General features: G+C 45.2%; 1 protein-coding gene and 1 long non-coding RNA gene across 2 annotated transcripts in view; one reads left to right on the forward strand and one right to left on the reverse strand.

The window, feature by feature from the left end:
* fam20ca (FAM20C golgi associated secretory pathway kinase a) overlaps positions 1-4,850 on the forward strand; it is a 35,661-nt gene extending 30,811 nt beyond the window's left edge. Inside the window, exons 5-10 of the mRNA XM_027285525.1 lie at positions 830-945; positions 1,863-2,043; positions 2,192-2,301; positions 2,405-2,486; positions 2,633-2,692; positions 3,058-4,850. Coding sequence (XP_027141326.1) covers positions 830-945; positions 1,863-2,043; positions 2,192-2,301; positions 2,405-2,486; positions 2,633-2,692; positions 3,058-3,316 — 808 coding nt within the window. The 3' untranslated portion in view covers positions 3,317-4,850. The remainder of the gene's footprint in view (positions 1-829; positions 946-1,862; positions 2,044-2,191; positions 2,302-2,404; positions 2,487-2,632; positions 2,693-3,057) is intronic.
* On the reverse strand, positions 2,177-7,223 carry LOC113747117 (uncharacterized). The gene is made up of 4 exons (XR_003463356.1): positions 7,156-7,223; positions 3,077-3,220; positions 2,373-2,469; positions 2,177-2,293 (listed from the first exon to the last, which is right to left on the reverse strand). It is a non-coding gene; the product is annotated as an uncharacterized LOC113747117 (long non-coding RNA).
* Positions 7,224-17,826: the final 10,603 nt, after the last annotated feature.

Genomic DNA, 17,826 nt, shown 5'->3' on the forward strand with positions numbered 1-17,826 from the left:
AGGGTCATTTGGACACCAAACATACAGTGAGGAAGGCTAAACAGGAGCTGAATAGATATAGTGTTCTGACATAAGAGCATAAGAAAAGAATGAGAGAGGCAGATGGAGACAGAAAGGGAGCAAGTCTGAAAGTGGGGGGAATTAAAATGAGCTTTACCATCTAAATATAGACAGATAGTTCAAATAGATCATGTTTAAGTATACCGGCACACAAAAGCTCTGTGTTTGAGTGTGTGTTGGTGGAACAGGTGATAGGCAAACACACACACACACCTTTTCTATCCTTGTTTTGTTCAGAGGCAGGCGCTGAATGTCAATAAATGCTGCTTTTGATGCCAGTCACAAAAGCAGATGATGAATTATTGACCATTCTGTGTGCTGAAATAATACAGATCAAGCATTGTGCCGACAGGTTTGATTAGGAACCATTAAACGTCATTCTCATGTGAAGGGAAAAGTATCCTGGGGTGCCTTTTTTTTTTCCTTTGGGCTGTCTTTATTCAGAGAGAGAGTATATCCTGTTGCAGCTAATGTGCATTAATAGACAGATAATGCAAGCAGGGGAGGTGCAGAAATCAAGAGCACTGGGTCAGAGCAGCTCACAAACACAGGTGCTCAGTGTTCAAGCGCTCTCCTGGTTGGCTGGAGACGCTCTGGAAATGTGCACCACCTGGGGCACCGTGAGGGAAAGAGCCGGAGGCTGAAGGTGCTTTGAGGCTGCATTTGTTCAGGTCAACAACAACAAAAAAACTCATTGTAAAAAAATAAAATGAATTAGTGTAATTTAAATAGTGAAATATTAGATTTAAAAACATCTTCTTTTTTTTAGGATCCTTGACTTCCGGAGAGTGCCCCCGGTTGCAGGACGACTCGTCAACATGACGAGGGAGATCAGAGATGTGACTCGTGACAAGAAGTTGTGGAGGACCTTCTTCATCTCACCAGGTAGAAATACTGCCAGCATCTGCAGCTTTGGCACAATGATGTAGATAACATGGCTGCATGCATCATCCTATTTGGACAGAACAAATGTATCTCACTGACGAAGTGAGTTTTGTTGTTCAGTGTAGTCTGAGTTTGTATGTCCTGGTCTGATCTTCAAGGCAAGGCAAGAATGTACTGCAGCATGTGTGATTATAAATACAGTTATAGGCAGATGTCACCACAGGGTGGCACTGTGAGACCGCTTATTCTTTGCAAGGGTTTTTATGGAAAGCAAAGTGAATATACAAGCACTCAATAAAACTACAAATAAATGAAAAGCTTGCATTTAAAATTCAAATGAATTCAATGAAAACGGTGTTGTTCTTGTTAAATTATGTTAATAACAACAACAAGTAGGTATAATGTGTTCCGGCGATGCAAAGCAGGTTCTTTGTCACATAAGACCGGTCGTCAGGGTGCCAAGAATAAAATTCAACAACTTCTCAAAGAATCATCAAACAAGCAATCGTTGGTGAAGATTAAAACGAAGATTTTACATATCCATCCATCCATCCATCCATTATGTGTAACCGCTGGGGTCACAGGGTCATGGTGGGCTGGAGCTTATCCCAGCTGACTTTGTGCGAGAGACAGATTTAACATAACTTTGATAATTATTAAACAAAACATTTAAATATTTTCTCGTATTTTAGGCAGCCAGTTTGATCTGCGTTCACTTCAACTCAGTAGGAAGACGTATTAAATGATGGTCAGATTCTCTTTGATTATAACGTTCCATCTTCCCTGTCTCTGTGACCTGCGTTTCACCCTGCACCTGCAGAAAAGAAAACCCCCACCGCCCCCTTATTTCCACTGTGTAACTCTTTTCTCGTTCAGCCACGTCAGCAGTTAACAAACTGCTTCTTCTCTCTCATCAGCCAATAACGTCTGTTTCTACGGCGAGTGCTCGTACTACTGCTCTACTGAGCACGCTCTGTGCGGTAAACCGGATCAGATTGAAGGTTCACTAGCAGCCTTCCTGCCAGACCTGAACCTCGCCAAACGCAAGACCTGGAGAAACCCCTGGAGACGTTCCTATCATAAACGCAAGAAAGCAGAGTAAGGAAACGACACCGATGCACCACATTCATGAATCTGTCAGCACAGATTTGCAACTTCTGAGTCAGGCTTTATTATGTAATCATCCACCTTTCTGTGTCCAAATATAGCTATTTTTTTTATTCATTTTGTGGGTGTGTATTCTCAGGTGGGAGGTGGACCCAGATTACTGTGATGAGGTTAAGCAGACTCCTCCATATGACCGAGGCACTCGACTGCTGGACATCATGGATATGACCATTTTTGACTTCTTAATGGGTAAGAATAGAAGAGAAATATCAGATATATATATCACACTCACAGATTTACTCACAGCTGAATCAACTTACAGTTCTCATCACGTCGCCCTCTCCCTGCACAGGTAACATGGATCGACATCATTACGAAACTTTTGAGAAGTTTGGAAATGACACCTTCATTATTCACCTAGACAACGGGAGAGGGTAAAGACATCTCAGCAACCACGATGATGAAAATCTGTTCAATATATAAACATGAGACTTGCAAAGTCTCTGAACAGCTGTCCAACGCAGAGTGTGTTTGTGATGATTCCTGCTTCATCTTTTGATGTTTATCCCCACTGTCGTAGATTTGGAAAACACTCCCATGATGAGCTGTCCATCCTGGTGCCACTCAGCCAGTGCTGCAGGTCAGATATTTGGTTGTCTGTGAATTTCTAGCAGTCCTCTTGAGGTTTCTGTGTCTTTGTCCTGTTGGCAACAAAGCCTCCGCTGGTCCTTCACAACCCATAAGACACCTTCCAGTTCTCTGCAGGGCTCTATGCTGAAATTCATGAATAAAAGGCATCTTGGAGGCCTGGTGGTTAAGTGGCTATATAAATGTAATGCTCCTGATTCAATTCATCGTCTTCTCGTCCAATGTTTCCTGTTTGTGTCTCTACTTTAATCTATCCAAAAATAAATAAAAAAATATCAAGAAAAACACATGAATATATCTTCACAAGTTCCCTAAAAAAAATTAATCAGTCAATTATCTTTCGTCCCTTGTTTCCAGGGTGAGGAAGTCCACCTACCTCCGTCTCCAGCTGCTGGCCAAAGAGGACTACCAGCTGAGCTCCCTGATGGAGGAGTCTCTACTCCGTGATCGACTGTCCCCCATCCTCATCCAGCGTCACCTCCAGGCCATGGACCGCAGGCTCCGGCTGGTGCTGCAGGTCCTTGCAGGGTGCATAGAGAAAGAGGGCTACGTTAATGTCGTGGAGGAGGATCTGAATGGGGACACAGCAACCCACAGGAGCCCAGGCCACAGGTAGTGAGGACGAGGCTCAAGGGTGAAAGAAAAACCACCAGTGACACATGAAAAATGGACCACATCTGTGGTTGTTGGACCAATGGGACTGCACCAAAAAAGTCCCACTTTTCTGATATCAAGCTGAATTCAGTGAATTCCAAGACTTGCCATCATTGCCTCAATGGAACCTGCTTCTGCGTGTGTTTGTATAGACAAAGCTGACCACAGACACCACGAAAGACTGTGCTCACACAGAGGCTTTGTATTCGTTAGATACAGATGTATTTTGGTTTTATCAGACGTTGTACGAGACATAAAGGAACTACTGCTGTGTTCTGACTTTGTCCTGTTTGTTTTGAATATGGAGGGATTGTTTTATGTGTTTTATTGTATTAGTACATAACCAAATGAGAACTTACACTAACTGGGCACCATATGGTCAGACAATAAGCTTTATCAGTTATCACAATGTATGGAAAAGTGTTTTCTTCATCAACAACCAACAACAAGAGTTTCCAAATAGTGTGTTCTCGTTATCTATCTTTATAAGCTTTTTGTCTCGGCACAGACTTTGAACAGAACGACTGAAAATGTTATTACACACTTCTGAACAGTTAGATCCGAGTGTAAGTATATTTGAAGCTGTGGTTCAAACAGTACCTTCACTTTGCCTTATTCTGATTTTGTATCTTTCTTTTATTTTTACTTTCTCGTCTCCCCTGCAAGTCTACAGTGCGATAGAGTGCAACACTTAAACAGTATGTTCCAAACCAAAAATACTCTAAATGCAAAGACAGGTGTGTTCGTTAGTGTTCATTAAATGGTATTTCAGCTCATTCATGCACTACTATTATTACCCGCAGACATAGCTGAAACATTTAGAGCTGTCTGCTTTAACATCATTTTACAGTTTATGCAATGCAAAATGTTCCATTTTGTATGTTGATTAATTTTTATGAGATTTCATGTCTAAATGACTATTTATTACTGCATCACAAAGAATGAGAGTTGATTAAATAAAATTCTAGATTTTGCTTCATGTTGCTTTATATGTTGGGAAATATTTAGCTACCTTTAGTATTTGGTTACTATTTAAATTCCTTTAGGTACTATTTCTATGTTCTGATGATATAAAACGACAAAGCTATTTGATTTTGGACATTTAAGTTGTTGAAGTGGTGCCATGCAATTTTCAGAGTCCTGTGCACTGACTGACCCGGTACCTGTGCAATGACAGAAATGCAGTACTTGAATGTTTTTGGGTTGGCAGGATTGGACAGGATTCATAGAGCTACAAACAGTGTAAAGCCTGAGTGGCTGGACTCAAGTCTGAGAAGTGCTATGGAGTGATAAAGAGGTTTAAAACGCCTCATCCCACTACAGGAATAACCTCGGGCACTGATTTTTGATTTTCATATTTTCCGTGTAAATACCTATAAATACTTTTAAGACCTAACAAGCTTCACCGCACAGTGATTTGCTTCTGTTTTCTGCTATTGCATTGTTACTGTGAAGATCTGTTTACTAAATGATTAAAGTGTGCAATAAAAACAAAAGTGAGGACTAATCTCTCATTGCGTGGCTGGCTGCGGACATCTATGACGTCTGAGAGGAGGTGAACATGTCCTTTTTAAAAAGATGACAAGCAACAAGTTAGGATCAACAATATGCCGTGTTTCTCAAACTTTTTATCCCACGTAGCACCTCAGAAAATATTCATATACATATTCATATACATCCACATGAATGGTAGTGTTAAAGCGCTTTAAGTGGTCGGAAGAAGGTCGTTAGAGATTCCTCCAAATGCCACAACAGGAAGATTGCATACCACAGTCTGTTAAATCCATCCTGGCAATAAGATAATCAAAACATGTACTTATACCAGATACATTTATAAATAACTTTTTGCATTCTTCACATATTAAGGCCTGTAGATTGTGACAACCCTTCAAATCTCAGTACACCAATTAGCCTCAAAGTTAAAACTCTTCCGGTTGCTAACCACTAAAGGTGAGTCACTCCGACACAGATTTCATTTTGCATCTCATTCAGCCATTACAGCCGTTTAAATATCAATTTTGTCATCCTTTAACCTCAAAGGCAATAACTAATGACTCAGATATTAGCCTGTGCACTGCTGGGGAACGCGATTTCTAAGTCTAATTAGCTCATCTCAATCAGCTGTGTGTATCTACTGGTTGCCACGGTGATGCCAACTGTTGAGTGACTCCTGGGTCAGAGAGGTCACAGATGAGAGGCGCCTCACAAACTCTGGCTTATTATTTTTAAAGTGTGATTCTTATCGCCTGTACTTTTACATTTTGTGAGAGAGCGGACTGAAAGCATCGATGTTAAATATGTGTCCAAAATGTCAATTTTCAAGTAAATTTTTGTCTCTCTTCACACTTGGGAAGTTCACGTTAAGGCTCATAGTGCTCATACTGTTTGGCTCTATAGTTACATTGTGTGAAAGAGCACAAATTTCCTTTTGTTTTCAAGACAAAAACGTATAAAAAAGTGAAAATTCTGGGACTAAGAACAACTGAAAAAGACACTTTTAAGAAAAGTTTAACCAATTTAACTCCTCTCAAAGGGTTATAGTCATTTGGGAAATGTGAAATATTTGGGAAATAAAGGTATGAACAATAATGTCCTAATTAAGGAGAAAGTTAGAAAAATGTTAAGTCACATAATTTTACAAAATATATAACAAACTTTCATTTTAGGATGAGAATTATGAGTTATGAAACCAGCCAGAGAGACGGCGCTGTCCGTGGTACTGAAGGAGTACAACAGTGCTGCTGGTGCGATCATAGACAGCACCATGGACAAGTACCATAGACTAGGACATGGACAGAACCACTGGACCATGAACAGGACCATAGGGTCATGGTCAGCACCATTCTGTTGTTTCTCTGTGAAAACATTTAAATGCAGCCTGTGAAGGTGTAGTTCCAGTGAAGGACGCCGTTTAACATGCTGGTAGTTGTGAGTTTTAAGGATGTAACTTTCTCATTTTTTGCGCCATAATGTGCAAAAGAAGAAATGATCACCTCCTCTTTCCTCAGAAAGTTATCAGCTGTTGGCTTTCACGTGGCAAAATATCTGCTTCATTTACAAAAAAACAAAAAAACAAAGTGAATCATACTGATTATTGCCCATGAGAGGGCGCGAGTGTACCACAGCTCTGAGCTCAAAATGTTGCGTACAAAATCCACTAGGTGTCACTCGAGCTTTGCGGTCCTGTTTGAGGGCTTCACATATTCAGTCAGAGACGTGACGCTTCGCTTGTTGCCCTGGATTAAACGGATAACCAGTGAATCACACGTCCTTGGTGTGATGATGATTTCAAACATGTGACCATAACCTTCACTCACACTGAAGAACACAGAGGACACACACACTTTACTGCGATGCTGTGCAACATCACAATAGTGCCATCAACGCGACGGCATCCACTGGCCTGTGAAAAAGTTAAAGAAAAACAAACACCCAGAGAACAGAAATGTGATTTCAACATGTTGCTGCACTTCAGAGCAACGACCACTAGGTTGTGCACTAGAATCGTGCGACACTAAATAGTTATTGATGATTGATTGGACAAAAGTCACCTAAACACTTATTATATATATACATATTTAGGGTTAAATGTTTAAATAAGTCAGATATGTCCGTGCATCGATTGAATTCATGTTCTTAACATGTTTCCAACTCATGTTTCTATCCCAGTGTGAGTTTTTTTTTTTCACTCCACCTGACCTGGAAAAAAATAATCCAAGCAGGAATATCACCTAAACATTGCTCCCACCCGGTCCTGATGTTGTTTACCCTCCCACAGCAGACCACCCCACATCCTCTCACCTCAGTCAGAGGCAGCCTCTCCTGCCTGCCTAGTAACAGTATCCAACACCACTGTCCTCCCGTCTCTATGGCAACAGAAGCAACCCCCTTCCTGCCCTGCCTTCCATTGATCCAAGGTGTGTGTGTGTGTGTGTGTGTGTGTGTGTGTGGCTGAGTCCTCGACGACCCTGACCCTTACACCTCCCTCCTCCCTTCACTCCCCCATCAGTGAACTTGAATTATTCCTGAATCGGCATGCACATATCTTGAAAAAGAAAAGAGCCGCAGAAGAAAGGGAAGTTTAGAAAAGCCACTTAACACTGATATAATGACAGTGACATCACATATCAGGACAAAAAAAATGGATTTTTGTTAAGAAATAAACACTTGAATGCCTTTTATTACTTGAGAAGGCCTCTGCACATACCCGGTTTTGCTTGTGCGGCACAGAAAACAGCCCTCCTGCTGATATGTTTGAGTGGAAAACACTACATGCACGCACACTCCGCACAAACAGCCACGCATGTGTGTGTGCGGAGTGTGCGTCAGAGCGTATGGTGAGCTGAGATGAGAGGAGCTTTCAAACGCTTCTTCAGAGCCAGTCGTTTTTAACCCCTGTCCATCTCGATTGATGTCAGCGCTGTAGGCAAAATCACGCTTCACTCAGATCCGCATTGATCAAAACAAATGCATCCCAGGGAGGACAGCTCACCGAAACGATTTAGGCACATGGGCGCGATCACGTATTCATGGCTTGGCTCCATGCATCTGGTTTTACTGATCTCCCAAGTGCCAAATACTCATCAACACATCTTTTTTTAAAGCCATGATTGATATGGTTTCGTGCTTCTTTTCAGGCCGACTGTTTTCCAAAGAAAAAAAAGAGCAAGGTCAGTTCGTGCGTTTCCCCTCTCCTTAAAGTTTCAAATGAGTCTGATTATTTTCCACATTACTTACTTACAAGTTTTCTCAGCTCGTGAAAATCCAGCTGTGTCCACGTTGTTTTTTTTCAATGAGCAGCACTCTCTGGCAATAAGCGCGCCAGTAGGAGCAGGCTCTGTGTCTGAGCTCATGAATTATTAAAAAGGCGACTATTTCGCGGCTGCAGCTAAAATTAGGAATAGCCTTATGTTGGCTATAATTAGAAAGCAGATGGAAAGCGTTCATTTGTAATAGGACGTGAAAGGTTTTGACGTTTCCAGGTGAAGATGCTGATTGTGTGTGTATGTGTGTGTGTGCATGCGTCTCGAGTGGCTTCAGAGTGAGCCTGGCGACAGAGACAAAACTCCCCCAGTCTGTCGTCAAGGTCAGACGGAGGCGCATCCTTTTGCGTCAAGAGCACCGGGAGAGAAATTAAACTCCAAATCAATTGCCCTTGAACCAGTGCGTGTGTGTGCGCGCACGAGTGAGTGTGTGTGTGTGTGCGTGTGTGTGTGTGTGTGTGTGTGACTGACTGTAAGCCAAGGCACGGATTTGTTTATGAAAGTGAGAAAAAGCTGTCGAGGTCGTGTGCAGCGTTCATTAACGCATCTGTCCATCCTGGCGTGTGTGTGTGTGTGTGTGTGTGCGTGTGTCTGCACGCCAGGAGCGATCACGGGCCATTGCGTCTATACGGCGGGGAGGAAGAGGAAGGAGGGCGCCGCTTGTAAACCCGATGAAACACCCTTGGCTGCACAGGAGGAAATTCAGAATGACTGAGATTAGGGAACGCTCGGGCGGCTCGGCGCGTTGCGACAAGCGCTCCTTTTGCACGACACATCGGATGAAAACAAGGAGGAGAGGAGGAAGAGAGGAGGAGAGGAGGAGAGGAGGAGAGGATGCTAATTATTGACGCGTGCCTGAGCAAGCTGCTTGCAGCCTCTCATCTGTCACTCAAGAGGAGGAAGAGGAGGAGGAGGAGGAGAGGACAGAGAGGAGGAGATGGCTGAATGGGAGGAGAGTCACAGTCCCACTCCCCTCCTCCTTCTCCTCCTCCTCCTCCTCTTCCTCCACCTTTTCCCCCCTTCCTCCTCCTCCTCCTCCTTCCCTCCCTTCCTCCTTATTTTCATTCATGGCACAATCAGAGACACACGCATACACATATCTCCCCCACGCAGTGGCTGGCTCGCAGTCCCCTCTCCATCAAAAGACAGCGCTTGCTCTCGCTCATTCTCACACACACACACACACACACACACACACACACACACACACCCTCAAACAGAAACAAACAAACACACACACACACACACACACAGTGTCTTTCTTTTGTTATCTAATTTTCTCATAAATCGCTGTCTTTCACACTGGGATTTTGGTCATCTCTTTTTCATACATGAGTAAACACACACACACACACACACACACACACACACACACACACACAGAGTTGTGTTTCCAGACACGCATGCAGCTGCCTCGCCACCCACTCAGAGAGAGAGTGAGAGAGAGAGAGAGAGAAAGTGAGGGAGGAGAGGGGTGGAGGAGGAGGGAGAGCAAACCTGAGACGGAGCAGGGCTTTGAAGCTGCCGCTCGCCCCTTTTTCTCCCCTGCTGGGTGCTTCTGAGTGCATGAGAGAGAGAGAGAGAGAGAGAGAGAGAGAGAGAGAGAGAGGCAGGTGGTCCCACTGCTCAACCACTCCTCTCCTCCCTCCCTTCATCAGTACATCAGCAATCACTCTCTCTCTCTCTCTCTCTCTCACCCCAGCTCTCTCTATTCCTGACACACACACACACACACACACACACACACACCCTCAGTGCAATGGCAATCACTCCCCACCACCCCCCATCTGCTCTCACTCTCCTTTGCACGCACACGCGTACACACATGTGTGTGTGTGTGTGTGTGTGTGTGTGTATGTGTGGTGGCTGTCGGACAGGCTGCTCCCCAGCAGAGGCTGCAGGACGAAGCACCCCTCCACCTCCTCACCTCCAACACCCACCACCACCGCCCGCCCCCCTCCAAGCTAATTCCATTATACATTCCCGACTGGAAGGAAGAGGGGCTGTCTTCTAATTGCTTTCTTATCCCCCTGAGTCCCCCTCACTATCTCCTCCTCCTTCTCCTCCACCACCACCACCACCACCATCACCCTCCTCCTCCTCCTCCTCCTCCTCCTCACGTCTTTCAGCCCGCCCCTCGCCCTGCGTGCACTCAACATGGCAGCAGACAAGCAGAGGAGGGAGGTGAGCTAGAGAGCAGGAGAGAGAGAGAGAGAGAGAGAGAGAGAGAGAGAGAGAGAGGCAGGCAGGCAGACAGGCAGGCTGCCGCTATCAGGGAATATTGGTGCCATTTTCAGCATCGCAGGGTAAAAGGATTGAGCCTCGCCGCTGTACGCTCGGCTCGCCTCGGCTCAGCTCAGCTCGCCTCGGCTCTGAATAGGCTGAACAAGAGGGGGATTGGAGGGACAACAAAAAAGGAGGAGAGAACGGCTGACCCCTAACACAGGTACCATGCTTCTCCCTGTCATTTGTTTCTCTTCTGGAGCAGGATACGAGGTGGACAGCTGATGTGCAGATGGAAGTGAGAGTGAGGGGGCAACGGCAGAGGGGGGCGTGTGTGTTTGTCTGTGTGTACTTCTGTGTCTGTGTGTGCATGCCGAATAGAGGACAGCAGGATCCCTCATGGGATTGTGTTCTATTTTCATTTTGCTGGATGCTTTTGATAAGGGAAGAACATTTGCCTCCCACACACACACACACACACACACACACACAACACAAACACTCCCAACATCAGACACCTGCCTCTATCCTGTTTTCCAACCAGCATCTGTCCAAACAAACAAAAAAAAGAGCACAAATACTGTGTCTGCCTGCAAAAACACATTGACGGGACACGCAGGGAAACATGAGCTGCAGCCTCGCTGTTTGTCTGTGGTTTGTTTGTGTCTTTCCTCTCTGCCTTCAGCATCCTGAGTGCTCGGATGTGTTACGTAGTGCTATAACAGGACGCTATGTCAGAGCAGTGATGTGTCATAGCACGCTGTTTACTCTGCCTATTGCATAAGGAGGAATCTGAAATACATACGCACATACACAAACGCTCATCTTATGAAATCAGTGACGGACATATCTGGTTCTTCTAATGTGTGTTTACTTGTGCTTAACAGATGCATTGCTCTCTATGTGTTTGAGGATTGTTGTATTCTGTGCTGTATGAATGTGTGAGCGAGTGTGAGTGAGTGAGTGAGAGACACAGAGAGAGAGAGAGAGAGAGAGAGTGTGTGTGTTTGTGCGTCACTTCAGAGGTGGCTTTACTACAGTGTGCCATTAAAAGATGCACCGAGACTGCAGTGTCACTGCTGACTGAAACTGATGCTACCAACAGCCTTGAGCGCCCCGAGGAGAGCGAGGCTGAGAGAGAGAGAGGGAGAGAGAGGGAGAGAGAGAGAGAGAGAGATGTGGGGAGGAGGGCTGAGAGAGAGAGAGAGGTGTGTGATGAGAGGGAGAGTTTAAAAAAAAGGAAAAAGAGGTGGAGACAGACACGGCAATGTGTGTGTGTGTGTGTGTGTGTGTGTGTGAGGATTTGTTTCTGTGTGTGTGTGTGTGTGTGTGTGTGTGTGTGTGTGTGTGTGTGTGTGTGTGTGTGTGTGTGTGTGTGTGTGTGGGAGAGAGCGAGAGCGCAACAGGGAGGAGGGGGTAACGACGGAGATAACGCAGAGCGGGTGTAGAGAGGTGTCAGAGAGAGAAAACAGAGGTGAGATAGAGAATGGTGTGTGTGTGTGTGTGTCTGTGTGTGTGTCTGTGTGTGCCTGGAGAGATAGTGACAATGTACGCAAAAGAGTAAGAATGAGAGTGATAAGTGGTGATGGGACGGAAGAATATATGAATGGAAGATGAGAGGCTGATCCCCTATAGCAATGCAGCGACATGGCTGCCATCAGCACGTAAACATCTGCACTACAAACTCTGTGTGTGTGTGTGTGTGTGTGTGTGTGTGTGGCTCTGTGGAGGACCTATATGTTTTCACAAACAGCCAGTAAATGTATCTTTGCATATAGGTGATATACATCAACAATAACTGTTGAATTTCTCGTATAATCGTATTAAAATACAAACAGTTTGTGTGTGAACCTTTTCCTAGAAGATGTTTTCAGCTGACGTGTATGGTTCTTGTTGCGTGTGTGTGTATGTGTGTGTGTACATTTGTTTGTCTATCTCTGTGTACGTGTGTGTAAAAGCAATATTTCTGTAGTCAAAAGAAATAGATAAGACAAGAGCCAGTCCACTGGCTTGGCACAGCATGGCATGGCACGGCAACGTACCTTGAATGCACAATTGCTGCTACGGAGACGAGGGGCTGTTGCGCGCACGCACACACAAACACATGTAGACACACTAAAAGTCTGCTCTCCTTCTCTTCTGACTTTTTCTCCTTCACACACACCGACGCACACACACACACACACACATTCAGGCTAACAGTGGGTTTCCTGCATGATGCAACACAATGAAAGGAAGCTGATTATCATAGAGATTGGGAGGCGTGTGGAGAACAGGTTTCAGTCTGTGTGTGCGCGTAGGTGCGTGTGCGCGCGTGTGTGTGTGTGTGATGGTCAGCAAAGGGCATACTGAAATTGGCAACTCACTCGCCGTGGTGAAATGAAAGGTGAAAGCTCCCCTCTGTGTGCGTCTCTCTTTCTCCCTCACTTTCTTTCTCTCCTTCTGCCTTCCTTCCTCTTTCTTTCTGTCTCTTGGTCTCAGACCAAAACAAATGTATGAGGTCAAGGAGAGGAGAGAGAGAAAAACTGACACAAACAGGCAACATGACAGATTGTGAAACAACAGCGCGAATTAAAGGCCGATAAGGAGGACGAGGCGAGATCCTGGTTTGAGTCTTAAAACATCAAGCAGTCATCTTTCCCTCCATGTTTCTCCTTTTAATCTTCCTGTCCCGACATTGATCTGTTCCTTTGTTTATATCCAATTCCTCAATTACTCTGGCCCTGTTTTTTAACTAGATCACCGTGCTTTCTATGTGTGTGTGTGTGCGTGGATCAGTGAGTGTGTGTGCGCCACACCATAAGCCCCCAAGTGCCCACCTAATTGCCCCGGAGGCTCACGGTTATTTACTGTGGGGGGTTATTAGGCAGACAGAGAGAGACAGAGCGAAAGCGGGATTGTTTGTCCCTCATTAAAGAGAAGTGCCACAAACACTGTATAGAGCTGTATAGGGAGCAACCGGACCACAGTATCGTCATTAAAAGCACACACACATACACACACACACACACACATAAACAAAGCCGGCTGCTAATAAATGTGGACACACCACCTATGACTCATAGTGTGTCATTTGTATTCACGCTGAATGACAATCCCAGATTCCTTTTAAAAATAGGAGCAGGTCTTCAGGCAGCTTAGTATAAACACAACACGTTGTTTGGCATGACTGGCCTGTGAGGGGGCACAAGGGAAACCTGTTGCTTCAGAGGATCTGTCCAGACGGTGTGCAATATTACCAGATAACAGCATGACTTTGATGTAGACGCCTTGTGGTTGTTCCAAATCCAACCTGGAACCTGGAACTTGTTGAAGGTATTTAGAATATATACAACACAAAGACTTAAAGAACAGATTGCACCAACACATGAACTAACAAATGGCAAGTGGTCATGGTAGAATTTGGATAATCCCACCATGACCCATGTGATTATGAGAAATAATGCACACTTTGGTGGCATAGCACTCGCTTTTAGTCTACAGGTTGTCTTGTTGTCATTTTCTAATACCTGCACACGCCAAGCGGCAACCTCTGTGGGAGGAGCTGAGAGGCGAAAGGAGCAATACATCCAACGTGGCAGCAGCCAGCGACGCATGTTTCCGCCTTCAAAACAGCGATTTAGAAACCTACGGGTGACGTCACTCTGGCTCTGTTCTTTATACTGTCACAGAAAACAACACACACACACGATGATATCATCACCCTAACATGATGTCACTGCCAAACCCTAATGCACACACAAACAGATAGCACAGACTACAAATACTGATTCTTCTGTTCCATCTTTCGACACGTGCACAATGTAACACACACACCACATACAGTGTGAACGGGCGGGTACACGCTGTTCCAGAGAACAGTGTACCACGGCTGCTAACCTAGATCTGATTACACGCAGCAGCTCCCCGCATGTACATGTATGTGTGTCTGCGCTCGGGCCTAATGTAGTTTACAGGTAATATGTTTTTATTGGGACTATCCAGGACAGTGTCGGCTCAGTGTGTTTGTCTACTGAGGGTTGATGTATTTCCTTCCGCAAGAGCGTGAAACATCAGAGGGAAGGAGGGGCAGGGGGGGCAACAGGGGGGATGGTGGAGAGGAAGAGCAAAGGGTTACTGCAGGGGAGAGAAGACAGAGGTTGTGATGAGCGAGGGAAGAGAGAGGGAAGAGAGGAAGGCTCATCTGTATGCTGGTTACTGTGTGCCGCTTGTTTGATCTGGAGGGAGTACTTAGTGCTGGATGGTGGGATGCTGCAGAGAGGGGGGAGGCAAAAAAATAAGGTTCCTGCAAGAGTGTGTGCGTGTGTGTGTGTGTGTGTGTGTGTGTGTGTGTGTGTGTGTGTGTGTGTGTGTGTGTGTGTGTAATTAGGTGTGAGGTGTTGGGTGCAGCACTTTGCTCATTAAAAGGATCTGGCTGCTGTCCAGCTCTGTGCAGTTCATCAACTGTCCTTCATGTCTCTCATCCTCTTCCTCCTCTCATCATCTGTCCTCTCCTTACTCCCTTCCTTCGTTCCTTCCTTCATCTCTTTTTTCCTCCTCCTCCTCCTCCTCCTCCTCCTCGTCCGAGCATTACCGCAACAAAACACCACTTTGCAACGGTGGTCCCGATAGAAAACGGAGGCGGGGGGGAAGAGGGGTTTGAGGGGGGATTAAGGATGGTAGCGGTCATCTTTCATCCCTGATAAGTCTTTGATCAAATGCGCCTCATTACAGCTGAATATATCATGCTCGTAAAAAAGATCAGTCCCGAACACATCTGCACGTGCTCATGCTATAATATGTGCATTTTGTATGTAGCTGTGTGCAGGCTTTAGGAGAATACACCTGTTGGGTGAAAACAAAAAAGAGAAATAACACATATAGGTATGTGTTTGTTAACCGCACAGACCCACGATGATGACGCACCAGTGACGCTGTAGAAATGCATAATCAGGGCTTTCACTCAGCATCAGCAAGGAGGGGAGCGATTTTGCTCTTGGATAAAGTGACTTCACTCGCACTTTCTCTTTGAAAGCATATGGAAAATGATATGTGCTTATTATTATTAAAGTTTTTTGGGTGAGTGTGCAAGTGTGGGGCAAAGTTTTATACGCATGCACAGCTGTTCGGCACTAGAAGCAGCAAAGCGGGGCCGTATTTTTTTGTTACTTACTTGAGTGTGTATACAGTGCATGCGTGTGTGTGTGTGTGTGCGTGTGCATTCGAGCTAAATGAGCGCCTCGCTAAGTAAAGCCTGTCCCGCTGCTGTTCAGCTGTCTGCCAGACAGACAGAGAATGAAAGCGAGAGAGATGAAACAGATTAAAGGAAAAGAGAGAAGCGAGATGAAAATGATGCTGGAAGAAGGGAAGAAGAAGGGCAGAGAGGCAGATGGAGGAAACAAGAAGATGAGGTGAGGCGAGCAAATAAAGATTGATGCCAAAGCAGGGATCAGGGAGCTGTAAAAGGGAGAGGGAAACAGATCGGGGGAACAGAAATAAAACAAGTGAAAAACAAAACGCAATATGGAAAATTTGAACAAAATGGAGGAACAGCTTAAAGTCAAAAATGCACGTTGTTTTGCGCGTGTGTGTGTGTGTGTGAGAGAGAGTAAAGACGACAGAGAGGTGGAAATAACCATTCGAGCGTGCAGGAAAGTGTGTGATGGGACCAGGCAATTGTCAAGAATCATACTGGAACCACAAACTGTCAAGAGCGTCTCTCCTGTGTTCTGATCACGCAGCAACAACAGCACTTTGAAAAGTTTTCCTACCCACCCGCCCACCCCTCCTGTGCCTTGAAACAGCTGCCGGAGTTACATAATCCTGAGAGAAACGCTGAGAAACAAGCCAGATCAGAGACACAGAGAGACGGATAGAAGAACCGAGAGGGAGAAATGTTACAAAACAGGCCATGATATAATACACAAAACACACACTTACCTAATCCTACGGAACAAGCATCCAGGTGGAGACAAACATAACACACTTTTGTCCAATTTCAATACTTATATTACCGCTGTAATGAATGAATGAAACACCACTGAAGAAGAAGAACCCCATGACCTCAACTGAGCTGTGATGCATTACAATCAGGACAGTGGGGGGTTTGGCTGTGTCAGTCAGGAAGAAGTCCATGAATGTATGTAAGTATATTACTGCTCATGTAAATATATTTGTGTGGGCGGGGGGGGGCTGCCATCGATGCTGTGTTTTGTCGGTGGATGTGGGTTGAAATAGAAGCAGCTCTCTGGGGAAAGGCATAGCTGGCTGCCTCCTCGCTGCCCTGACTGAATTTATTACCAATCATATAACGGCAGGCGTGAACGTACGCTCACATGCATATGCACCTTACATTTATCTGTATTAGAGGATAACTTAAGGGACAAAGTGCTGCGTAGGTATAAGATAGATTGCACTTAAAGCTGAAGTACATACATCCATCCACCAGGCAAGTATAAAAGGTCAGTGGAGTGCATAAACATTCCTCCTACGCATAATTATCACTCTTTGAACTTTGACCTGCTGTCTCGTTAACCAATTACATCGCGTGTTGCCAAATTTTTTACTTTGGGATGTGAATGATGGAGGATCCAGAGGACGGTGGAAAATCGCTGCATCCCTTCTCAAGTCTCCACCATACCCCGTATCCAGTGCTGTTGCTAGGTTGCATGTGCGAGTCCGCTTACATGTCTGCATGCATGTGTGTGTATATTTTGCTTGACTGCCTTCGTGCTATGGACACAAAGTGAGTTCTCTGGCTGTGAATTAGCTTCCATAGCAACCAGTGCCACACAGCCAGGCAGACAGGCAGGCAGGCAGTGGAGTGAATGAACGGCGCTCTGCTTGTGTGATCTGAAAGTGGGCACCGGCCCGATGCCAAATCTGGGTATGGTGGGCACACTGGCATGCTGACGGGCGCAGACAATGGGGTGTTGCTGTGGTGATGGGAGGGCTGGTGGCTGGAAAGGGAAGGGGGGGTTTAACAATGTGCATTGGTATGTGGATGGCAGACAAAGTCAAAAGCAGCGTTCAGTGTGATAATAGAGCTGCTCTGTCTGTTTGACGCGCTTTCAGTTTGTTTTCCTACTGTTCCTCTTCCTCCATCGCTATTTATGTTTGCTGCTCAGTATCTCTCCACTTTTCATCCCCTGTTCTCTCTCTATGTTTGCTTTCCATCTCGTATCTCTCTCTCTCTCTCTCTCTCTCTCTCTCTATCTGTTTGCTTTTCTCCTCTCTTCTCTCTTGTCTCTCTGAGAAAGAGGTTGCGGCATTGCGGAGGTGGGTGTAATGCGGGGGCAGAGGAGATTTTTTTTTATTTTTTTTTTATCAGAGTGTTATTGTCAGAGCTGGCCCGTCACCTTGGATACACACACACACATATGCACCCACATGCACATATACACACACACACACACACCTCAGACGTCAAACGCATGTCAAACGCAATCAAGGTCTGGCATAAAACTCTAAAAAAAAAAACAGTCCTCACAACAGTACACAACTCACA

Source organism: Larimichthys crocea, chromosome XII (assembly GCF_000972845.2).
Source record: "Larimichthys crocea isolate SSNF chromosome XII, L_crocea_2.0, whole genome shotgun sequence".
NCBI classification, from domain to species: Eukaryota; Metazoa; Chordata; class Actinopteri; family Sciaenidae; genus Larimichthys; species Larimichthys crocea.